At 39.4% G+C, this 20870-nt stretch overlaps 2 protein-coding genes across 2 annotated transcripts; both read left to right on the forward strand.

The window, feature by feature from the left end:
• Positions 1-8983: 8983 nt before the first annotated feature.
• Positions 8984-11359, forward strand: LOC103974267 (aspartyl protease family protein 1). Its single transcript, XM_009389048.3, has 10 exons — positions 8984-9320; positions 9401-9536; positions 9608-9837; positions 9909-10124; positions 10201-10336; positions 10411-10484; positions 10558-10657; positions 10738-10801; positions 10884-10955; positions 11032-11359. The coding sequence occupies exons 1-10, from the start codon at positions 9007-9009 to the stop codon at positions 11220-11222; spliced, it is 1533 nt and encodes a 510-aa protein (XP_009387323.2). The 5' UTR covers positions 8984-9006; the 3' UTR covers positions 11223-11359.
• A 222-nt stretch (positions 11360-11581) lies between these two features.
• LOC135610104 (aspartyl protease family protein 1-like) lies at positions 11582-16173 on the forward strand. The gene is made up of 10 exons (XM_065104154.1): positions 11582-12079; positions 12175-12277; positions 13307-13542; positions 13669-13887; positions 14009-14141; positions 14222-14295; positions 14381-14474; positions 14542-14608; positions 15600-15671; positions 15747-16173. Exons 1-10 carry the CDS (start codon positions 11769-11771, stop codon positions 15959-15961), a joined length of 1524 nt encoding a protein of 507 aa, XP_064960226.1. The 5' UTR covers positions 11582-11768; the 3' UTR covers positions 15962-16173.
• Positions 16174-20870: the final 4697 nt, after the last annotated feature.

The following is a 20870-nucleotide window of genomic DNA, read 5'->3' on the forward strand; positions in this document are numbered from 1 at the left end:
GTAATAGTAGCAATTCATCATATTGTAAGATATCAACATGTAAAGTTGTGAAGTAAGATTTTGATATCATTACATGATGTACACATTTCAAATATTTTAGCAAGTATTGCATTTCTTCACATGGTAAGATATCAACTCAAGGCATAATGCAAATTAATGCATGGCATATGTTCATATATCTCTTGGTGATGCAAGCATGGCATAATCATTGCATCAGTGTTTATAGCATCAATTCATATATTTCTCCCCCTTTGTCATCAACAAAAATCATGGTAGTTGTGATACCAGCAAATTATCAAGCATATATAAAGGAAGGCATGATACGTAGATTGCATTGAATACTTCTTCCTCTTTTTTGTTATAATCCTTTTTGCATGAAGGAGGAATGACATTTGTGATACCAGCTATTTGTGAGTTTACTTTGAGTCAAGATATGTGTGTGAAACAGCTTTTTGCAAGTAAAAATACTATCATCCATATTTCAAGATGGAATTCATAAGCAGGAATCATTTCATCAAATCCATTTCAGAAAAGAAATATTTTTCATAAGAGTGTATGAGAGAATTCGATTTTTAGCATTCCAATTATTAAGCGAATCCGAAAAATGAAGTGAACTCTTTCATGCATTCGGACAAGACTATGCTATAGATTTTCAAATACAATCATGAAGACAAAACATTTTTGTATTCAACACATAATTTCCAACATGTTATTTAGGCATGTAATGACAATCAAGTGATTTGAGCATTTAATAAAGTCCGAAAAATAATTTTAACTAGTTTATGTATTCGGACACATCAACATTCCTAATTCTCTTCTTATGAAATCAAATTGCTCTTCACTCAGAGGTTTTGTAAAAATATCAGCTAGTTGATGTTTAGTATCAATGAACTCTATGGTTACGTCATGATTAGTAACATGATCTCGTATAAAGTGATGTCTAATATCAATATGTTTTGTTCTTGAGTGTTGTATAGGATTCTTGGTTAAGCATATTGCACTTGTGTTATCACATTTAATGGGAATATTTTTAAGATGAACTTTGTAATCTTCTAAGGTGTTTTTCATCCATACAACTTGTGCACAGCATGCACTTGCTGCAATATATTCAGCTTCGGTTGTTGATAGTGCAACTGAGTTTTATTTTTTAGATGACCAGGAAACAAGGGCATGTCCTAAAAATTGACATGATCATGATGTGCTTTTTCTATCTAGTCTACAACCAGCAAAGTCTGCATCAGCATAAGCAATTAACTCAAGATTCTCTGATTTTGGGTACCATAATCCTAGATTTATGGTACCATTAAGATATCTAAGTATTCTTTTAACTGCTTTGAGATGAGATATCTTAGGGTTTGATTAAAATCTAGCATAAAGTCCTACACTGAACATGATGTCTGGTCTGGTTGCAGTGAGATAAAGTAAACTTCCTATCATACCCCTATAAGTTTTTTGATCGAAGCTTTCTCCACTTTCATCAATTTCTAACTTAGTGGAGGTGCTCATATGAGTGTTAATAGCCTTTGAGTTATTCATATTAAACTTTTTTAATAAATTCATAGCATATTTAGTTTGACTAATAAAGATGACATTGCTTAGTTGTTTGATTTGTAAGCCTAAGAAGAATGTTAATTCTCCCATTAAACTCATTTCGAATTCAAGACTCATAGTTTTAGCAAACGATTCACAAAGAGATTCATTCGTGGAACCAAAGATAATATCATCAACATAAATCTGAACAATGAGAAAATTATTTTCAAAATTCTTGATGAATAATGTAGTATCAACCTTGCCTTTTGTGAAATTATTTTCAATAAGAAAAGAACTAAGTCTCTCATACCAAGCCCTTGGGGCTTGTTTTAAACCATAGAGAGCTTTAGTTAATCTAAACACATGATTAGGGAGGCTATTATTTTCAAATCCAGGAGGTTGTTCAACATAGACTTCTTCAGAAATAAAGCCATTAAGAAAAGTGCTTTTAACATCCATTTGAAACAACTTAAAATTATTACTACTAGCGTAGGCAAGGAGCATCCTTATGGCTTCCAATCGAGCCACAGGAGCGAAGGTTTCTTCGTAATCGATACCTTCTTCTTGGTTGAAACCTTTGGCCACTAATCTAGCCTTGTTTCTAACCACGATACCATTTTCATCTTGCTTGTTTCTAAAGACCCATTTAGTACCAATAACTAAATGGTTATTTGGCCTAGGAACAAGCTTCCACACCTCATTTCTCTCAAATTGATTCAATTCATCTTGCATTGCGATAATCCATGAATCATCTTTCATGGCTTCGTCAACACATTTAGGTTCAATTTGGGAGAAAAAAGCGGCGTTCGCACAAAAATTTTTAAGAGAAGATCATGCTTGAATCCCCTTTGATGTGTCTCCTAAGATTAGCTCCTTGGGATGAGCATCTACATACTTTCAATCCTTGGGTAAGGATGTTTCGGAAGTAGATGCATCCAAGTTGTTAGTTGGAGATGGGGTTTCATTTAAATTTAAGGAATCAAAATTAACATCATCATCAAAATCATTTTTCTTGATTTCGGAAAACTCATTGAAAACAACATGAATGGATTCTTCAATAATTAAGGTTCTTTTATTGAAGATACGAAAAGCTTTAGAAACCGAAGAATAACCAAGAAAGATTCCTTCATCGGATTTAGCATCAAATTTTCCTAAGTTATCCTTTTCATTCAAGATAAAACACTTACACCCAAAGACTTTAAAATATGAAACATTGGGTTTTTTGTTGTTCCATAACTCATAAGAAGTTTTGGTGAGTAAGGGTCTTACCAGAACTCTATTCAAAATATAGCATGCGGTGTTTACGGCTTCGGCCCAAAAATATTTGGGTAGGCTATGTTCATTCAACATGGTTCTTGCCATTTCTTATAAATTAAATTTTTTCTTTCTACTACTCCATTTTGTTAAGGATTTCTTGGAGTAGAGAAATTATGGTTGTATCCATTGAGTTCACAAAATTCTTGGAAATCATGGTTTTGAAATTCTCCACCGTGATCACTTCTAATTGACGAAATCATAGACCCCTTCTCATTTTGAACAAGTTTACAAAACTTGGTAAAATATCTAAAGCATTCATTTTTCTGTTTTAAGAAGTAAGTCCATGTATATCTGCTATAGTCATCCACAATGACGAAGGCGTATTTGCTACCTCCTAGACTTGATGTAGAGATTGGTCCGAACAAATCCATATGGATCAATTGTAAGGGCCTAGAGGTGCTTATTTGATTCTTAGATTTGAAACTTCCCTTAATTTGTTTACCTAATTGGCAAGCATCATATACATTATCTTTGATGAACTTGATATGAGGAATTCCTCTTACAAGTTCTTTAGATGATATTTGAGTGATTAGTTTCATGCTAGTATGACCTAATCTTCTATGCCATAGCCAAGCATCCTCATTCAAAACCGAAAAACACATTTCATTACACAAATCATTGATGTCAATAGTGTATACGTTATTTTGTTTTAATACAATCATAGACATATTTTTGTGTGGTTTTTCAATGATGCAAGCATTAGATTCGAATCTGACAATGTATCCTTTATCACATAGTTGACTAATGCTCAAGAGATTATGTTTTAAACCATTAACTAACAAAACATCTTCAATAAAGAAGTTGGATTTGTTACCTATGGTTCCTTTGCCAATGATTTTACCCTTGTTGTTGTCTCCGAAGGTGACATATCCTTCGTCTATGCTAGTGAGCTTAGAGAATTGAGATGGATCTCCGGTCATATGCCTTAAGCATCCACTATCAAGGTACCATCTCTTGCTCCTAGCTTGCGATGGTATAGGTTTCTCCTCTCCGATGGCCATTAAGGCGTAGTGAGCAACTTGCTCGGTGTTGGACTCCTCTTCTTCGGACGTGCTTGAGTCATCCCACGTTGCTTTGAGCGCCTTCTTCTTTGATGTTCTCTTTTTGGCTTGGGGACAATCACTCTTGTAGTGTCCTGGTTTTTTGCACTCATAGCAAATAACTTGGTCCTTCTTGGGTTCAAGTTTATTTTTTGCGTCATTCTTAAACTTGTTTCTTTTAATGAATTTTTTAAATTTTCTTGTTAGAAGTGCCAAGTCATCATCACAGTCCTCATCACTTGAGTTTTCTCTCAAGTGGCCTTCTGAAGTTTTAAGTGCTATATCCTTCCTGTTCTTTGGAATGATGTCTTCTTGCTCTTCATGAGCTTTGCAAGTCATCTCGTAGGTCATTAATGACCCGATTAGTTCTTCAAGAGGGAAGTTGCTTAGATCTTTCGCCTCTTGAATAGCAGTGACTTTAGGATCCCAACCCTTAGGAAGGGATCTTAGAATCTTATTTACGAGCTCAAAATCCGAAAAACTTTTTCTGAGTCCTTTTAGACCGTTGACGACATCCGTGAAACGGGTAAACATGTCGCCAATGGTTTCACTCGGTTTCATCCGGAAAAGTTCGAAAGAATGTAACAGAAGATTGATTTTTGACTCTTTCACTCTACTTGTGCCTTCGTGAGTCACTTCGAGTGTGTGCCAAATATCAAATGCGGTTTCACAAGTCGAAACACGGTTAAACTCGTTTTTATCAAGTGCACAAAATAAGGCATTCATAGCCTTTGCATTAAGAGCGAAAGCCTTCTTCTCCAATTCATTCCAATCGATCATTGGAAGAGAAGACTTCGAAAATCCGTTTTCGACAAGATTCCAAAGTTCAAAATCCATAGAAATAAGAAATATCCTCATTCGGGTCTTCCAATAGGTGTAGTTCGTCCCACTAAATATGGGTGGATGTGTAATAGAATGGCCCTCTTGGTTTCCGATGTATGCCATCTCTCTTGGGTTTTAATCCGTTAAAGAGTTAACCCCGCTCTGATACCAATTGTTAGGATCAAGAGCACTAAGAGGGGGGGGGGGGGGGGGGGGGGGGGTGAATTAGTGTAGCGGAAAACCTTCTGCGATTAAAATCAAAAACTACTTTCGTTCGATAGAAGTGATTTTGGTAAGAAAGCCGATTCGTAAATCACTTCAACTTTTGACTAGGAGAGATGCAGCAAAGATATGAACGCAGTTTGCAGTTATGAAGGAAATCAGAATATAAGTGCAAACTGAAATACGACGTTCGTACGATAAAAGCGATTTCGGTATAAAAGCTAATTAGTAAACCACTTTAACTTGAGATAAGGCGAGATGCAGTTAAAGCAAATATATAAAGATAGTTTGCAGTTATAATGGAAATCAGAACGTAAGCGCAAATTAAAATACGACGTTCGTACGATAAAACTGATTTACGTTTTAAACCCCGATTCGGAAAGCACTGAACTTTGAAACACGTTTGTAAAAACACAGAAGGCAGTAAGCTATTAAAGAGGTTTGCAGTAAAGATAAGATGCTCAAAGTAAATGCAAACCGAGATTTAGAGTGGTTCGGTCAATCTTGACCTACTCCACTTTTGGCTTCCTCCACCGACGTCAACTAGAGGCCTTCCTTCAATAGGCGAAGGCCATTCACCCTTTTACAGTTTCACTCCTTTTGACGGGCTTAGGAGACAACCCTTACAGAATTTTCTCTCCTCTCTTTACAACTCAAAACTTGGAAGAACAGAGGGAGAAGAACTTTTGGCCTTTACAATAATTTTGAGCTCTAAGAATCACAGAAAAAGATCAAGATTTCGGTGTAAGTTGATATCCTTTCAGTGCTGAATGGGTGGGGTATTTATAGGCCCCAACCCAGTTCAAATTTGGAGCTCAAAACTGTCAATTCCCGGAATTCCGGGATCAGGCGGTTGCACCTCCTGACTGGAGCGGTTGCACCGCCTGGCAGAGCTTGAAGACTGAGCCTCTGGGCGGTGCTACCTCCTGTCAAGGGCGGTTGCACCTCCTGACTGAGGCGGTTGCACCGCCTGGCAGAGCTCGAAGACTGAGCTCAAGCGGTGCCACCTCCTGTCAGGGGAGGTTGCACCGCCCAATCTCACTCGGAGACTGAGCCCCAGGCGGTGCCACTGCTTGGCTGGAGCGGTTGCACCTCCCAGTCTTGCTCGGAGACTGAGCCCAGGCGGTGCAACCTCCTGCCTTGGGCGGTTCAACCGCCTGGCAGAAATCAGGGTCCGAATGGGTTGATTCATTCGGCCCAATTTGGGTTTTTCAGGGGCCCAATTGCCCCAAGATTAAGTTAATGGGATCACCTCCCATTTCCAACTTAATCAACGTGCTAACTACGATTTTTCCTAAGACATTTACTGCAACTTGCTCCGGTGCGTCAATCGCTTCTTCCGACGAGCTTCCGGCGAACTTCCGTCGATCATCCGTGAACCCTCGGTGATGCTCCTGCGGACTTCCGGCAAACTCCTGGACTTGCGACGATTCACTTGGCGAGTTCCGACGAGCTTCTTTGGCAAGCTTATGGACTTCTCGGATTTGTTCCCGCAGAACTTTCGATGACTATCCGAACTTCCGTCGAACTCCCAACGTGATCATTGTCTTGACTCTGGCGCAACTCCTGCTGCATGTCTCACTTTCATCGTAGTTAATCCTGCACACTTATCTCAACATATAGATTAGATAACAATTGACAATTGACTTCATCATCAAAATCCGAGATTCAACAGTTTCTCCGGCCCAACATGATTCTTCCTGCTTTAAATGTCTCTCCTTGATCGAAGCATCCTTTGTCACTTAAAACACATATCAAATCATAAACACTTATCAATTGATTTCATCATCAAAATACAAGATTAACATAGTCTACAAATATGACATAAAATCTAAAATTATTAAATAAAGTGATTGGAGTAGGGCCTAGTGTCACTAATTTTCACTGGTTTAGGGTAGGAGATAGAAGAAGGTCAAGAGATAGTCTATGACTTTTATTACTAAAACAAGCATTACAATGAGTTAGTAATTTTACTTGATTTGAACATTGAAAGAAAATAACAAGAAATTAGTTATTATTGAATAAAGGATGATAGATGACTCAGGTGATGATACCACATATTAATTGGAGTAGCAACTGGAGCAAGAGAAATTGACTGAGTGATTTATGAAGCCAACGGTCACTTGTAGATGATAGTTATATTTATTTCAATCTCGGACCAAGGAGGTTCTTGTGCTCAAATCCTTTATAAGAAATAAGTTAGGAAACAACTCAATAGAAGAATCATTTTATTTATAAAATTTAAAAAATAAAAATAATATTCTTTTTGATTTGAGGTACATATAAAAAAAATCATCAAGTGTAAAAGTATTCATATATAAATTAAATATTATGGAATCAATATAAGTGATAAGTATTTTGTTATTGTCACTGATGATAATATCTTTATTACCACTATACTCAGAATGAATGAATAAATTTTATAAATCAGATATGATATGATATGAAAGACTTCAGTCGATAATCTAATTGATTTAATAAGTAGTCATCCTAGATGAGTTTTTGCTAATCATAGTGGTTATTATTATGATGTCATGCTTTTTTGGTATTTATAGTAGTTGAAGTTATTTTCTAAGTTGAAATGGGCATCATAATTGATAGTAGAGTGATGGATAATGACTCTATAAGTTATTCATAATGGATTTTGTGTGAGCTTTTATTGAAATTCTTAATACTTTGATTGTCTCGGTTGCCTTTGCTTTTTTTATTTTTAGTGGAACTGAGCTATGATTAGAGGTCCGACCTTTTTTTTTTTCTCGCTTGTTTTATGTTCAAATAGTTTATCACATAGTTCTTCGTATAACATCAAGAATCATGCGCTCGAATAGCAACTCTGAGTCCTTTGTATTAATTTCTTAGGTCATTGAGAGTATAAAAGATTCGACCTATTAAAATTAGGTTATCTTTAATAATTTTTAGATTTTATATATAATTAGTAATAGTATTTCTTTTTTGGGTTAATTTCATCGGCATAATAAAAAACTTAGCATGTAAATACAAAAGTAATAATTTCTTGTGCTGCAATAGTGAGTGAAGCTTAGATAGTTTGTAGAATAAGGTGATTTTGATAGAGCCATAGCTTTTTGATCATGGTTTATCATTAAGTTTGTTTCGAATCCTTAATAACCCTTATGAATAATAAAAAGTTATTTTATTTTTTTAATTATATTTATATTACTTAATTTACTGAAAGAGTAAGATTAATTTACTTGTTTTCTAGAAGGGATAATGTGTATTGAATTTTATTTTTTTATTTGATCATTTAATTTATTTATTTGTATTATTTTATTGCTTTTAATAGAAATACATATATCCTATTTTTTTTTTACTTAAATAATTTTCCCCTTGAACTTTAATTTAGACAATACATTTGCTGAGTCACTATTATAGATGATGAAAGAGTAAGCTACATGTTTAACATGAATCGGAGTACCAGCTCACCGACCTTGACGTCTTACCCACTACTTGATACAGCCCAACACGTTAGGGTTATATTCTATTATCTACAATACATACGTGCTACACTATATATGTAAAGTAAATTGCATATAATATTTTCTTTTATGTTGCAGATTTATTATTCTTTTTTTCACGTAACCAATTTATGTTATTACATCATTTAATTTCGATAATCTATCGGCTCAGTATGATATCAATATACCAAATACCGGATGGTAAGATAATACAAAATAATCTCCATTGGGTTGTGTTAGAGGTCACCAAAAGCTCAAATGTCAACGGTCAACTCTATATATTAAGATTGGATATTATTGCTTTGAGAATTCAACTACTCAAAAATCAAAATAAATGAAAGTCAATAATGGTGCGTTTAACTGTGGGCCCACGGGTGATGATGTATCTGAGGCTTCTCAGAAAGCCACGTAGGATGACGAGCCGTGGGTAAGTTTCTCTGGGGCTCAAGTCATCTTATGTTCCGTACCAACTTCCTTCAACTACCCAAAATAATATTTATCTCCCTTAAAAAAATTCCCAAAAATCGAATTTTAAAGCATCCACGACTCGTTATTTGAGTCACGAACGCTTCGGTTCCTCGTCAACCCCTCCTCCAATCTCAATGGCGTCCTCCCCCGTCCGCGACGGCCGCCGCCTCGTGGCCCTCCGGCTCGTCCTCGCCGCCGCGATCCTGGTCGAGGCCGACGCGGTCGGCCTCGAGCTGCACCACCGCTTCTCCATCCGCGTACGGGAATGGGCCGAGGCCCAAGCCGTAGCCGGCGCGTGGTGGCCGGAAAAGGGCACCGCGGAGTACTACACCTCTCTCGCCCACCACGACCGCGCCCTCCGCGGCCGCTTCCTCGCTGCAGCCAACTACTCCCAGCTCGCCTTTGCCGCCGAGGGCAACGCCACCTTCCAAATCAGCTCCCTGGGATTGTACGCAACCTGTTCTCCTCCCTCCTCGATCTCCCCTCCCCCCTTGGCTGCTAACTAATCCGCTGACATCTGAAACCTAGCTTGTACTACGCCTTCGTGGAACTCGGGACGCCGAAGCAGGAGTTCCTGGTGGCGCTGGACACAGGGAGCCACCTCCTCTGGGTGCCCTGCGATTGCCTGCAGTGTGCTCCCACCTACGACCCCAACGCATACGGGGTAAGCCTTCCTCTGTAGCATCAAGCTTTACCTTCGGAAGCACATCTCATCCACGGAAGCTAATCTTGCAGGTCAACATGACGTTCAACATCTACAGCCCCAGCAATTCCTCAACGAGCCGCAAGCTTCTCTGCAGTGACAGCATGTGCCAGACCACTTGCACCGGAGCAGGCAGCAACTGCCCTTACGGCGTCACCTACGCTGATAACAGCTCGACCTCCGGCGTGCTGGTCGAGGACACGCTGTACCTGGTTGCAGAGGACACGTCCGCTCGCGTCGTCGAAGCACCGATCGTGTTCGGGTACTGCCACAGCTTTCGTCTCTTGCATCTCATGCTGTCAGGCTAAGCTTGTGAATAGCTGAATTCTGCAGGTGCGGGAGGAATCAGACCGGCTCGTTCCTCGGCGGCGGAGCTCCCGACGGCCTGCTCGGGCTCGCCATGGGGAAGATCGCGGTGCCCAGCGTCTTAGCGAGCCGTGGACTCATCCCAGACTCGTTCTCCATGTGCTTCGGAGATGACGGCATCGGCAGGCTGGATTTTGGAGACAAAGGCAGCAAACAACAACAGGAAACGCCGCTCCATCGCAGGTGGTTAAGTGGATGGAATCCTCCTACGCCTACTCTGCGTGCAGTCACAGGTTCTTACTTGGGTGTTCTTCTCCAGCGATCTCTACGTCATCGGCTTAACTGGAATGGCAGTAGGGAACAGTGCCATGGCGGCATCGTTCAGGGCCTTCGTCGACTCGGGGACCTCCTTCACATATCTCAGCGAGCCGATGTACACCAGCCTTGCCCAGACTGTAAGACACATTTGCTTACCGAGACCCCGATCTCATGATTCCATGGAAGATGACATTGATTCATTCCTGCACAGTTTGACTCGCAAGTCCCGGAGAAACGGCGCCCACCCAATCCAAATCTTCCCTTCGATTACTGCTACGATCTGAGGTAACGCACAACTTCAAATCAAGAAGATATGGAGTATGATTCGTGTACATGATCTTATAATGCTGGATCGCAGTCCATCTCAAAAATCGGTGTCGTTTCCTGAAATCTACTTCACGACACAAGGTGGAAGCAGATTTCCTGCCAGCGATCCATTGATTATGATCTACGTGCAGGTAAAGATATCTTTACCCAAGCTGTTCTTTCTCCAAGCCATGCAACTGTTCATGGCGTTGCATGATCATGTGGTGTGCAGGGAGTTCCATCCATGTATTGCCTGGCTGTAATCAATAGCACCTTCGGATTCAACATCATCGGGGGTGAGTCTCCAACCTGCACTCTTCGATTCATCACCTAGTGCAGGGGGTGTGTTCTATGTCTTGCTGCTGTGTCTTGTTGTAGAGAACTTCATGGCGGGCCTTCGCGTCGTCTTCGACCGCGAGCGACTGGTTTTGGGCTGGGAGAACTCCGATTGTGAGTAGATAGATTCCCATGTTCTTGATGAATCATTATGCATTGGTTGTGAAGCAGAGATGGCTTTTGTTCTCAGGCTACAGCTCCACCAACAACATGTCCAGATCATCTCCTGTTTCTCTGCGGTCTCCAACGTCGGCACCCGTCGCTGCGCCGCCAGCAGAACCCGGAGGCTCTCCTCCTCGGCGCAGCGACTCGTCGCGCTTGAGTGCCATGAGAAGCCCCTTCTTGGTGGTGATGTCTCTGCTCTCCATGGCCATCCTCTGACCAGCTTCGGACAGTCGCTCCTGCCATGCGTTGTGCTCGTGGAGTTCCAACCATGTGCGCTGTTTGTTTCCATATGCAGACTTCAATAATCTATTATATATATATATATATATATATAAGATCAATTTTATTCTTTATGATCATCGATCACAATTTCAATCTCAATATATATATATATATATATATATATATATATATATATATATATATATATATATATATATATATAAGAGATCAATTCTATTCTTTATGATCATCGATCACAATTTCAATCTCACTATCATCTTTGACACGATGATTAACTCATAAGAATCCTCCTAATCATATTATTATTATTATTGACGGGCTTAAGTCATGAACCGGACAACGCGTTCGAGAGAGACAGTGGTATCCTTTTTGTACAGTGTCTCTCTCTCGTACGACCGACCGACCCACCACTGACCTCGCCGTTGACGCAGTCCCCTCTAAACCCGCAACGACCCACGCCCTCCCATCAGACCCTCCTCCTCCTCATCCTCTCTACCATCGCCGTCGCTCTTCGCATCGATGGCCGGGAGTCTCCACCCCTTCCACCACCGCTACCTCCTCTTTCTCTTCATCATCATCGGCGCGGCCTCGACCGTAACCGTCGCGGCCGCACTCAGCCTCGACTTACACCACCGCTTCTCCGACCGCGTGAGGAAGTGGGAGGAGGACCACGGGCTCCCTGGCGCATGGTGGCCGGAGAAGGGCACCGCCGAGTACGCCGCCGCCCTCGCCCCCCACGACCGCGTCCTTCACCGCCGCTCCCTCGCCGATGGCTCGGTGCTTACCTTCGCTAATGGCAACGCCACCTTCTGGATCGACCTCCCAGGATTGTGCGCCCTCTCTGTCTCTCATTCTCTCGCTCGCTGAATTCCAATTCCAAAGGTGCTTTGTCTGATTTGTGTTGCGTCTTGTGTGAGGGAATCAGCTTATACTATGCGGTCGTTGAGCTGGGGACTCCAAACATGACGATTTTGGTGGCTCTGGACACGGGTAGCTCTCTCTTTTGGGTTCCATGTTCACTGACTCCAGTAAGCAATTCTTTTGTCTTCGGAATCCTGTCATTCAAGCTAATCACAGAGTATGTCATTTTAGAAGTGAGATATGACTTTGAGCAAATCCAAGTCGTTGATGTCCAAAATCTCTTGTTTAAATAACCATACAATTTGCTCTCTTATGGCTTCTTGTTGGACATCTGCTGAGATATGTAATTACTGCTCAATTCCCTATCAATATGATCCACTTAAATACCTCCTGGAGTGAGCTTTACTCTGAAAATAAACTCCACAACGAAGTCTTTCTGAATAAACATCTGTGCATGTTAAAATTTTTCAGGTTCTTGATGTATTGATGCATCATCTATGTGCACTATGCAAGAGAATGCTTGAATCCTTTCTTTTATCCGTATTGGCTAACTTGTTTAATTTGGATTGGTGCTTGGTTTATGATTTATGTAGTTGATTATACAAGTATAACAGCTTTCCCTAGTTTGTGCAGGTTGAAGTTCTAGAATGTTTTACAATGATCATTCACAATCTTCTCGATAACATCTTTCACAATATCATCGTGACCTGTATGAAGTACTTCCTATAGATTTTTTACTTATTTAATTTATCATATTGTTTATATATATATATGAAATTTGTGCTGCTATGATGAGAATAATGATTTGGATGTGTAGAGTTACTAGGAAAGATAGTAAAAAAAATATTTTTATTCGTGAACAACTAGGTATCGCTTCAATGGAGGATAAGATAAGAGAGAATTGTTTAAGATGATGTGAGTATATAATTATGAGACCTGTGGATGCGGTAGTTAGAATAAATAAAATGATTAAAGCTAATGGTAAGAAAAGAGATAGAAGAAAATCTAAAAAGATCCCAATAGAAACTATAAGTAAAGATTTAAGTACTCTAAACTTAAATAAATATATGGTTTTTTAAAGATTTCAATGGTGGCAAAAGATCTATGTAGTTGACCGCAAATAGTTGGGACATACAGATTTGTATTTTCTATTTTTCCTTGCATGATGTGCATTTAATTGATATATATTTGAACAGGTTAACAATTTGGAGGGTATCTATAGTCCTGGTCAATCATCAACCAGCCAAAATGTTCCCTGCAACAGTAGCTTCTGCGACCTCCGGAGCAAGTGTTCTGGAGCAAACAGTAATTGCCCTTATTTTGTTCGATATGCTGATGATAGTTCATCTTTGGGCATTTTGGTTGAGGACGTCTTATACTTGAGAAGAGAAGATGCTACTTCCAAAACTGTTGAAGCGCAGATCACATTTGGGTATATTCATCTTTGACTAATACTTCCATTTTACGATTAAGTAGAAAATTGATTTGACGGTCCTGTTGTCTTCACTAATACTTCCTTGATCAGAGCTTATGATTATTTTACTCTTGAGTTCTGCAGGTGCAGTGAGTATGTGGAAGGTATGAACATGGCATTACCCTATGGTATCTTTGGGCTTGGTATGGGAAATACTTCTGTGCCTAGCATTTTGTCAAGTAAAGGAATCATATTAGACTCTTTTTCCATGTGTTTTGGAGTTGATGGGATCGGGAGAATCAATTTTGGAGATAAAGGTAGCTTAGACCAAGAAGAGACACCATTTAATATTGACAACAGAGGGTGAGCTCCTTTGTCATTGATGTGTTTGTTGGCAATGCATTTTGTTTGAATGTTTTCACATCCTTTTATTTTCATCTGAAGCATAATCCATTTCCTCATCTTCTTGGATATTGTTCTCCAGCTTTTATAATATCAGCATAACCGGAATGGAAGTGGGCAATACTTCAATTGATTCAGATTTTAGCGTTATAGTTGATTCTGGCACCTCGTTCACATACTTACCTGATCCAGTTTATACAAAATTCACTGAAAGTGTAAGATTAGCAAATGGTTTATTCGAAAAACATGTCAAGTTATTAAAGATATGTCGACTTATATTTGTTCCTCTTTACAGTTCAATGCACAGGTACAGGAGAACCGACACAAACCTGATAATAGTCTACCTTTTGAGTTTTGTTATAATTCAAGGTTATCAATTTATGATGACAACTATTGGAATATTTTACAATGTTTATACATATGTATCTAGGTCCTTAGTTTTTGCTTCATGCAGCTCAAGATATAGTTTTCAGCGGCCTAATATAAGTCTAATAGCAAAAGGTGGAAGCAAGTTTCCTGTCAGTCATCCGATGCTAATGTTCATAGAGGTAAAAGTTATTTATTTAATAGTCCAACAAACTTGCACCCTTCTAACAATTGTATTCCATTTGTCAGAGGCAGCAAAATGTATATATATGTTGCCTGGCAGTTTTCAAGAGTCGTGGATTTAATATAATCGGGCGTAAGTTCTTCCATCTTCCATTTTGATTATTCCTGCACAGTTATAGTCTTAACTGAAAATGTTATGTTTTATGCAAGGTTCGTCGTACCGAACCGTACCGGTGTTTCGACCCGGGCTCGATATGGTACGATACCGGTGTACCGGGCGGTACATCAGGGCATACCGAGCGGTACATCCTGGTGTACCGAATAATTGTATATTTTTTTCATATTATAATACTGTAGCAGTGCTACAGTATAATACTGTAGCACTGTAGCGGTATCAAGCAGTTCACATACTGATAACCTATTAGATCGGTATGTACCGCCCGGTACGGACGGTATGCTTCAATATGGCAGACGTTAGTTTTATGTCCTTGGGATTATTGGTTAAATTGGCATTTCAAGTTGCTTTATATTTATGGCAACAAGTTTATGATTGGCTGCTTTATTTGGGCCTAGATGGTGTTTGGCTTTTGTGTAGAAGGGGTTGATTCCAACTAATATGACTTTTATGGACTTTTGTTCATAGACTTTCCAGTGTGCCAGTCATTCCTCTATGCTTGGTACTTTCATGTCTTTATTTTCTCGATATATAATCCTAATTCGTGGAATCGTCAACATCTGTGACTACAAAATCCAATTTTTTCTTGTTTAATATCCCAGTTCAAAGTTGAGAAGTACAATTGTGTTCTTGGGTATTTTTTAGCAAAATAAAAGAAGATAAAATGTGCTTGTCAAATCAAATAGGTAGCAGCACTACATTTGCAGCTAGACTGGGTCATAGCTGTGACTTGGATTAGTCAATTCTCGGGGTAAGCACTTAAAAGGTTTACACTGTCAATGATTGGGAAGAAAATCTGCCTTCTCTTCTGCATATGTCAGACCACAAATTCTATAGGTTTGAGCAATATTGATGCTCTCGTTGCTTTTTCATTTCCTATTTCGTTAGTTTGCAAGCTTTTCACCGAACTGACACGAGTTTACATGTTTTATGTTTGCATTTCATTCAGAAAATTTCATGACAGGCCTCCGCGTTGTCTTTGACCGAGAGAAGCTGAGTTTGGGTTGGAAGAAATTTGATTGTGAGTATATTTCACCAAACGAAAGCATCAGTTATCTACAGTTTTCATTGATCATGAAGTTTTTCTGATGCTTAGGTTATAGTACTGAAAATTCCAGCACTAGGCCTCTTCAAAATCTCTCTCCTGCACCTTCCCCAGGAGTAGCCTTTGAACCAAGCACTTCTGCAGAAGCCCCAAATCCAAGGAGCAACCATACTCAAGTTGTACAGACACCTCGTAATCGTTCATCACGTTCGAACTCTAAGATCAGTATCATCATGTCTCTTCTATTCTTCTGGGCGGTTCTCTGATCATCTTCCCTGGATCTGTACTCAGCCCTGAAAATAAAATCAGTTACCAGAAATTATCACGTATACTTAATACCTGTCACTAGAAATTACACCAAATACAGCAGCTAATTCTGCCATTTTGTGATTATTCAGTATTCAGTCAAACAGGTTGAAGTTTTCTTGAAGTTCTTATATGGAATTTTATTATATGTAAATTATGTGGGTTTTCAGAAGGCACAATGTTTTCAGAAGGCACAATGTGTAAGAGAAATACTAATGTCAGCAAGAATATATTATGAGATATAAAGAGAAATAACTTTTGTATATGAACAAATATTAACAGGTCATAAAACATAGTGAAATTAAATGGAATCATAATCAAATAGAACACCAAGATATACGTGCAAATTTTCTTTTATGTGAAGGATAAAAATCATGGGGTAAACTAGAGAAAATTTATTATAATAATAATAAATATACAAATCTCAATCTTTTGCTCAAAACCCTAGCAACAATCACAAGAGAATAACTGGGATACAAAGATCATGTCACTGTGTTCAATATCTAAATCCTCCCTAATTCTCTCCAAGTAAACACAGTAAGAATCTACTGTAGATTTAATCTAATCTGAGATGAGAACACTGTTGGATAATTGAGAACAATCTCTTTGTGTTATCCTTGTTTTTTTCCCTTTTTTTCTCCTTGAATTTTTATCTTTTTCTCCTCCTTTTTACTACTGCAAGGATCTCCTATGCTGCCCTTGTTGCTGTCCTATTTATGCCTCTTTCTGTCTTTAAAACACAGCCACTCATACCACCCTAATATGAATTAGGGTTAAGTTAAGTGAGGAGGTGGGTTGTGGGCTGTTCAAGCCCACTATAGGCTGAATCTGTGGACTACCAGCCCAATAACCTCCCTCTTCAGCCCATAAGGGAGGCTGTCCCATGACTCCTCAATGTGAAGCTATGTCGATGAGTTGTTGGCATATCTCCTGTCTTTTTTTTGTAAGGTCTTTGTCAACATATCTGCTCTATTGTCATCTGTGTGAATTTTTTGAAGCTACAACTGCTTCTCTTTCTGCTCACTTTCAACTACTTCCTGGTAACTCTCTGGTTCACCTACATCAGTAAGCATCACATACTCATCTGTAGAGAATCTTCTAAAAGATTGACGTTGTCTAGAAGATCTTCTCAACTAAGGTTCTGTACGAAGTTGCTCTCCAACTTCTTCTTGCTCAACATGTCCTGTAGGTAGATCAACATCAGGCTCTACACCATCTTCCTACACATCTCCCCCATCACCTTGATATACTGGAGGAGTAACTAGGTCACAATCTGTTAATCCTTTTGCATAAGTCTTAGCTTGTGTCTTCTTCTTCAAATTCTCAAAGGTTTGATCCTCAAAGAAGACCACATCTCTACTTGCTTCTGAACAGCTTCTACTTTTTTTGATCTCAAAACCTGTAACCAAACTGATCATGTGAGTAACCAAGAAAAATACATTCTTTAGTCTTAGCATCTAGCTTGGACCTCTTATTGTCTGGAACATGTGCAAATGTACGACAACCAAACACTCTCAAATGCCTGTAGGAAACATCTTTCCACGACTATACATGCTTTGCAACATCACCATCTAGGGCTATGCATGGTGACAAGTTGATCACATCAACTACAGTCCTCAAAGCCTCATTCCAAAACCTTTTGGGTAGCTTGGTTTGTGAAAGTATACATTTGATCTTTTCCATGATGGTACGATTTATCCTCTCTACAATTGCATTATGCTGAGATGTACTAGGAATTGTCATCTCATGATGGATCCCATGTGACCTGCAATAATCATCAAATAATCCTGTATACTCACCACCATTATCTGATCTTATACATTTCAATTGCCTTTTTGTCTCCCTGTCAACTCTGGCATGAAACTCTTTAAAGACATTAATCACCTGATCTTTGGTCTTTAAAGCATAGGCCCAAATTTCCCTAGAAAAATCATCTATAAAAGTGATAAAATAAAGTGCACCACTTATACCAGGAATATCAACAGATCCACCAGGAGTTTTTATCCTCAAAGGACCACATACATCTGTATAAACACAGTCTAAGATATGCATTTTTCTAGACAAAGCAAGACTAGCAAATGAAACTTTGTGTTATTTACTAACCAAACAATCAATACAAGGGTTGAAATGTGTACCTCTAAGGTCTGGAAATATCTCTCTCTTGGAAAGAGCTTGCAGCCCCTTCTCGCTCATGTGTCCCAATCGCCTATGCCATAACTCCATGTTGAAGTCTTTCTCTGTAGCATTTAACTGCTTACCATAAACTTTAGCCTGTAACCTGTACAAAGTATGACATTTCTTTCCACTAGCTATAACAAGAGAACCCTTACTGAGCTTCCATTACCCTTTATAAAATCTGCTATCATAGTCGAGTCTTCCATCTAAAATTAAATTCAACCTTAGGTCAACCACATGCCTTACATCCTTAAGCACCAACGTGCAGTCAAAGTTGGTCTTTAAATGGATATCACCCATGCTAATGATGTCTGCTGTGCCATAGTTGTCCATCTTGATAACACCAAAATTTTCAGACCTATATGTAGCAAAAAACTCCCTCTGTGGTGTAGCATGATAAGAAGCACCTTTGTCAATCACCCACTCAAGAAAAAATTTCATCAAAAGGAGACAAAATCAAATAATTACCATCCTACACTATAGTTGTAGTATTATCCTTTGACTCTGTAGACTCCACTTTTTTTTTCTTTTTCTTGCTCTTCTTAGGTTGCTTACATTGGTTCTTGTAATGTCCTTTCTCATCACAGTTATAGCAAATAATATCTTTTCTTGATCTTGACATGCTCCTACCCATGCGTGAACTGCTTCTAGACTTTGACCTTCCTTTGTTCTTTGAGATAAGTGCATGTGAATCATTCTGAGATGTTACTGAATTCTTTCTTCTCAACTCTTTATTCAACAAACTGCTTGTTACTTGACTCATGGTGATAACACCATCTGGCACAGAATTACTAAGGGAAACTACCAGTGTCTCCTAACTTTCTAGTAATGAATTGAGAAATAACAATGCCTGCAACTCATCATCAATAGACATTTTCATAGAGGATAACTGGTTAGTAATACTCTGCATTTCATTCAAATGCTCAGCAATAGAAGCACTCTCTCTATATTTTAGGTTCATAAGTTTTCTGATAAAAAAAGCTTTGTTACCAGCTATTTTTCTTTCATAGAGACCTTCCAATTTTTTCTAAAGAGAATATGCAGAACTTTCAGTAGAAATATGGTGAAAGACACTATTATCAAGCTACTATCGAATAAACCCAACTGTTTTTTGATATAACCTCTTCCACTCATTATTTGTCATAGTTGTAGGTTTTGCACTATCCCCCTATAAAGGTTCATATAAATCTTTACAATACAAGAGATCTTTCATTCTTGATTTCCATATCATCCAATTGTTTCCATTTAAACTAATAATACGAGAAATATTATTGGCCTCCAGGTTCAAATACAAAAATTAAATCACCACAACCCTGCTCTGATACCAGTTGATGGGATATAAAGAAAAATAACTTATATATATGACCAAATACTTGTTGGGAAATCTTGGGGGCGACATCACATGCGCAGCGGAAGAACAAGAAAATAAAATCCCCGATTCCCAAAGAGATGTTCGTCGTCGTGCAAAGATTGGTGCGCAAAATCGGCGAAACTTAAAACTGCGTATAGAGTAGATTGTGTTACCTAGGGAGATCGTATATCCCTGTTTCCTTGCAGATCCTTAGGAGAGGGTGAAGGAGGTCAAGCGTCCTCCTCTCTAGCGATGATCCACACAGCAGGGTTGCGACGACGCTCCTCAAAACTCCAGGCCTGCTCTGAGGTGGAGAGGGAGAGGAGAATAGGAAAGGCAAGCAAAGGCTCTAGCCTATGAGGCTCTGAATCCCTCCTATTTATAGAGGTCCCTTGTCAAACCCTAATGGGTCCTCCCCTAGTGGGTATTGGATCTGCATCCAATAAGACAAGGGCTCCGTCGGATATCTCATATCAGAACCTCTACTCATCGCAATACCTACAATATATGTGTGACCCTCTAGGCCCAATATCGAGCTGGCCGTAAGTCATACCTATCAGAACTCCTTCTAACTCAGTGAATTATTATCTCTGTAATAATTCACTCGACTCATCGACTACGGACGTACTAGGCCACTACGCCGTAGTCCCCAGATGATACAGGGGAATCCAATCCATTGGACCTGTCTGTCCTCAGTTACCGTGTACCTATAGTCCCTCATCCATCTAATATCCCAGAGACCGTATATCGAGCATGGTGCTGTCAGACCCATACGGTTTCTACTCGAGTCTCGCTCTAATCGGATTCTCCTGGAGAACTCTTTCTCTCTCAACCCGAATGACCCTGGCTAGGGATTTGTCTGAGCAAGAACACATGAGATATTCCTCTCATGACGTCGAGAGTGGATGATCCTCTATCGACACTCAATAGCCCTCGTAAGGTCGACTACCATTCCCAATGACCAGTTGTACTAGATCTGGGACAACCAAACCTATAAGTTTGGTATCAAAGAGTGGAGCACTCATACATGGCATCCTTGGTGTCTCAAGTCTAAGGACCAGATACACCACTAGGACTACGGAATCGCTGTCTGACAATAAGGCATCATCAACCATCCAACATTCCGTAAGCGGATCAATCAGTGAACTCATTCTCCAATGAACACCTGTACTGTATCCCTAGTGTCCCTACACGAGCAACTATGAGACCAGCTGCATCCATCATATGGACGGGTATACAGCACACTAGTCTGTCCGGTTATCACGATGTCCCTCTCGAGTAACCTATGACCGGGATTATTTAGGATATGTGTTTAAAGGTGAATCGATCTCATTATCATGATC

The sequence above is a fragment of the Musa acuminata genome, chromosome BXJ2-4, assembly GCF_036884655.1.
Source record: "Musa acuminata AAA Group cultivar baxijiao chromosome BXJ2-4, Cavendish_Baxijiao_AAA, whole genome shotgun sequence".
In the NCBI taxonomy this organism is placed as follows: Eukaryota; Viridiplantae; Streptophyta; class Magnoliopsida; order Zingiberales; family Musaceae; genus Musa; species Musa acuminata.

Excerpts from the sequence above, each read along its gene's own strand:
- LOC103974267 (XM_009389048.3), top strand. The coding sequence starts at position 9,007 with ATGGCGTCCTCCCCCGTCCGCGACGGCCGCCGCCTCGTGGCCCTCCGG. Across the intron at positions 9,321-9,400 it reads CAAATCAGCTCCCTGGGATT|CTTGTACTACGCCTTCGTGG; the intron begins GTACGCAACCTG and ends TCTGAAACCTAG. Across the intron at positions 9,537-9,607 it reads ACGACCCCAACGCATACGGG|GTCAACATGACGTTCAACAT; the intron begins GTAAGCCTTCCT and ends CTAATCTTGCAG.
- LOC135610104 (XM_065104154.1), top strand. The coding sequence starts at position 11,769 with ATGGCCGGGAGTCTCCACCCCTTCCACCACCGCTACCTCCTCTTTCTC. Across the intron at positions 13,888-14,008 it reads TTTAATATTGACAACAGAGG|CTTTTATAATATCAGCATAA; the intron begins GTGAGCTCCTTT and ends ATTGTTCTCCAG. Across the intron at positions 15,672-15,746 it reads GGGTTGGAAGAAATTTGATT|GTTATAGTACTGAAAATTCC; the intron begins GTGAGTATATTT and ends TCTGATGCTTAG.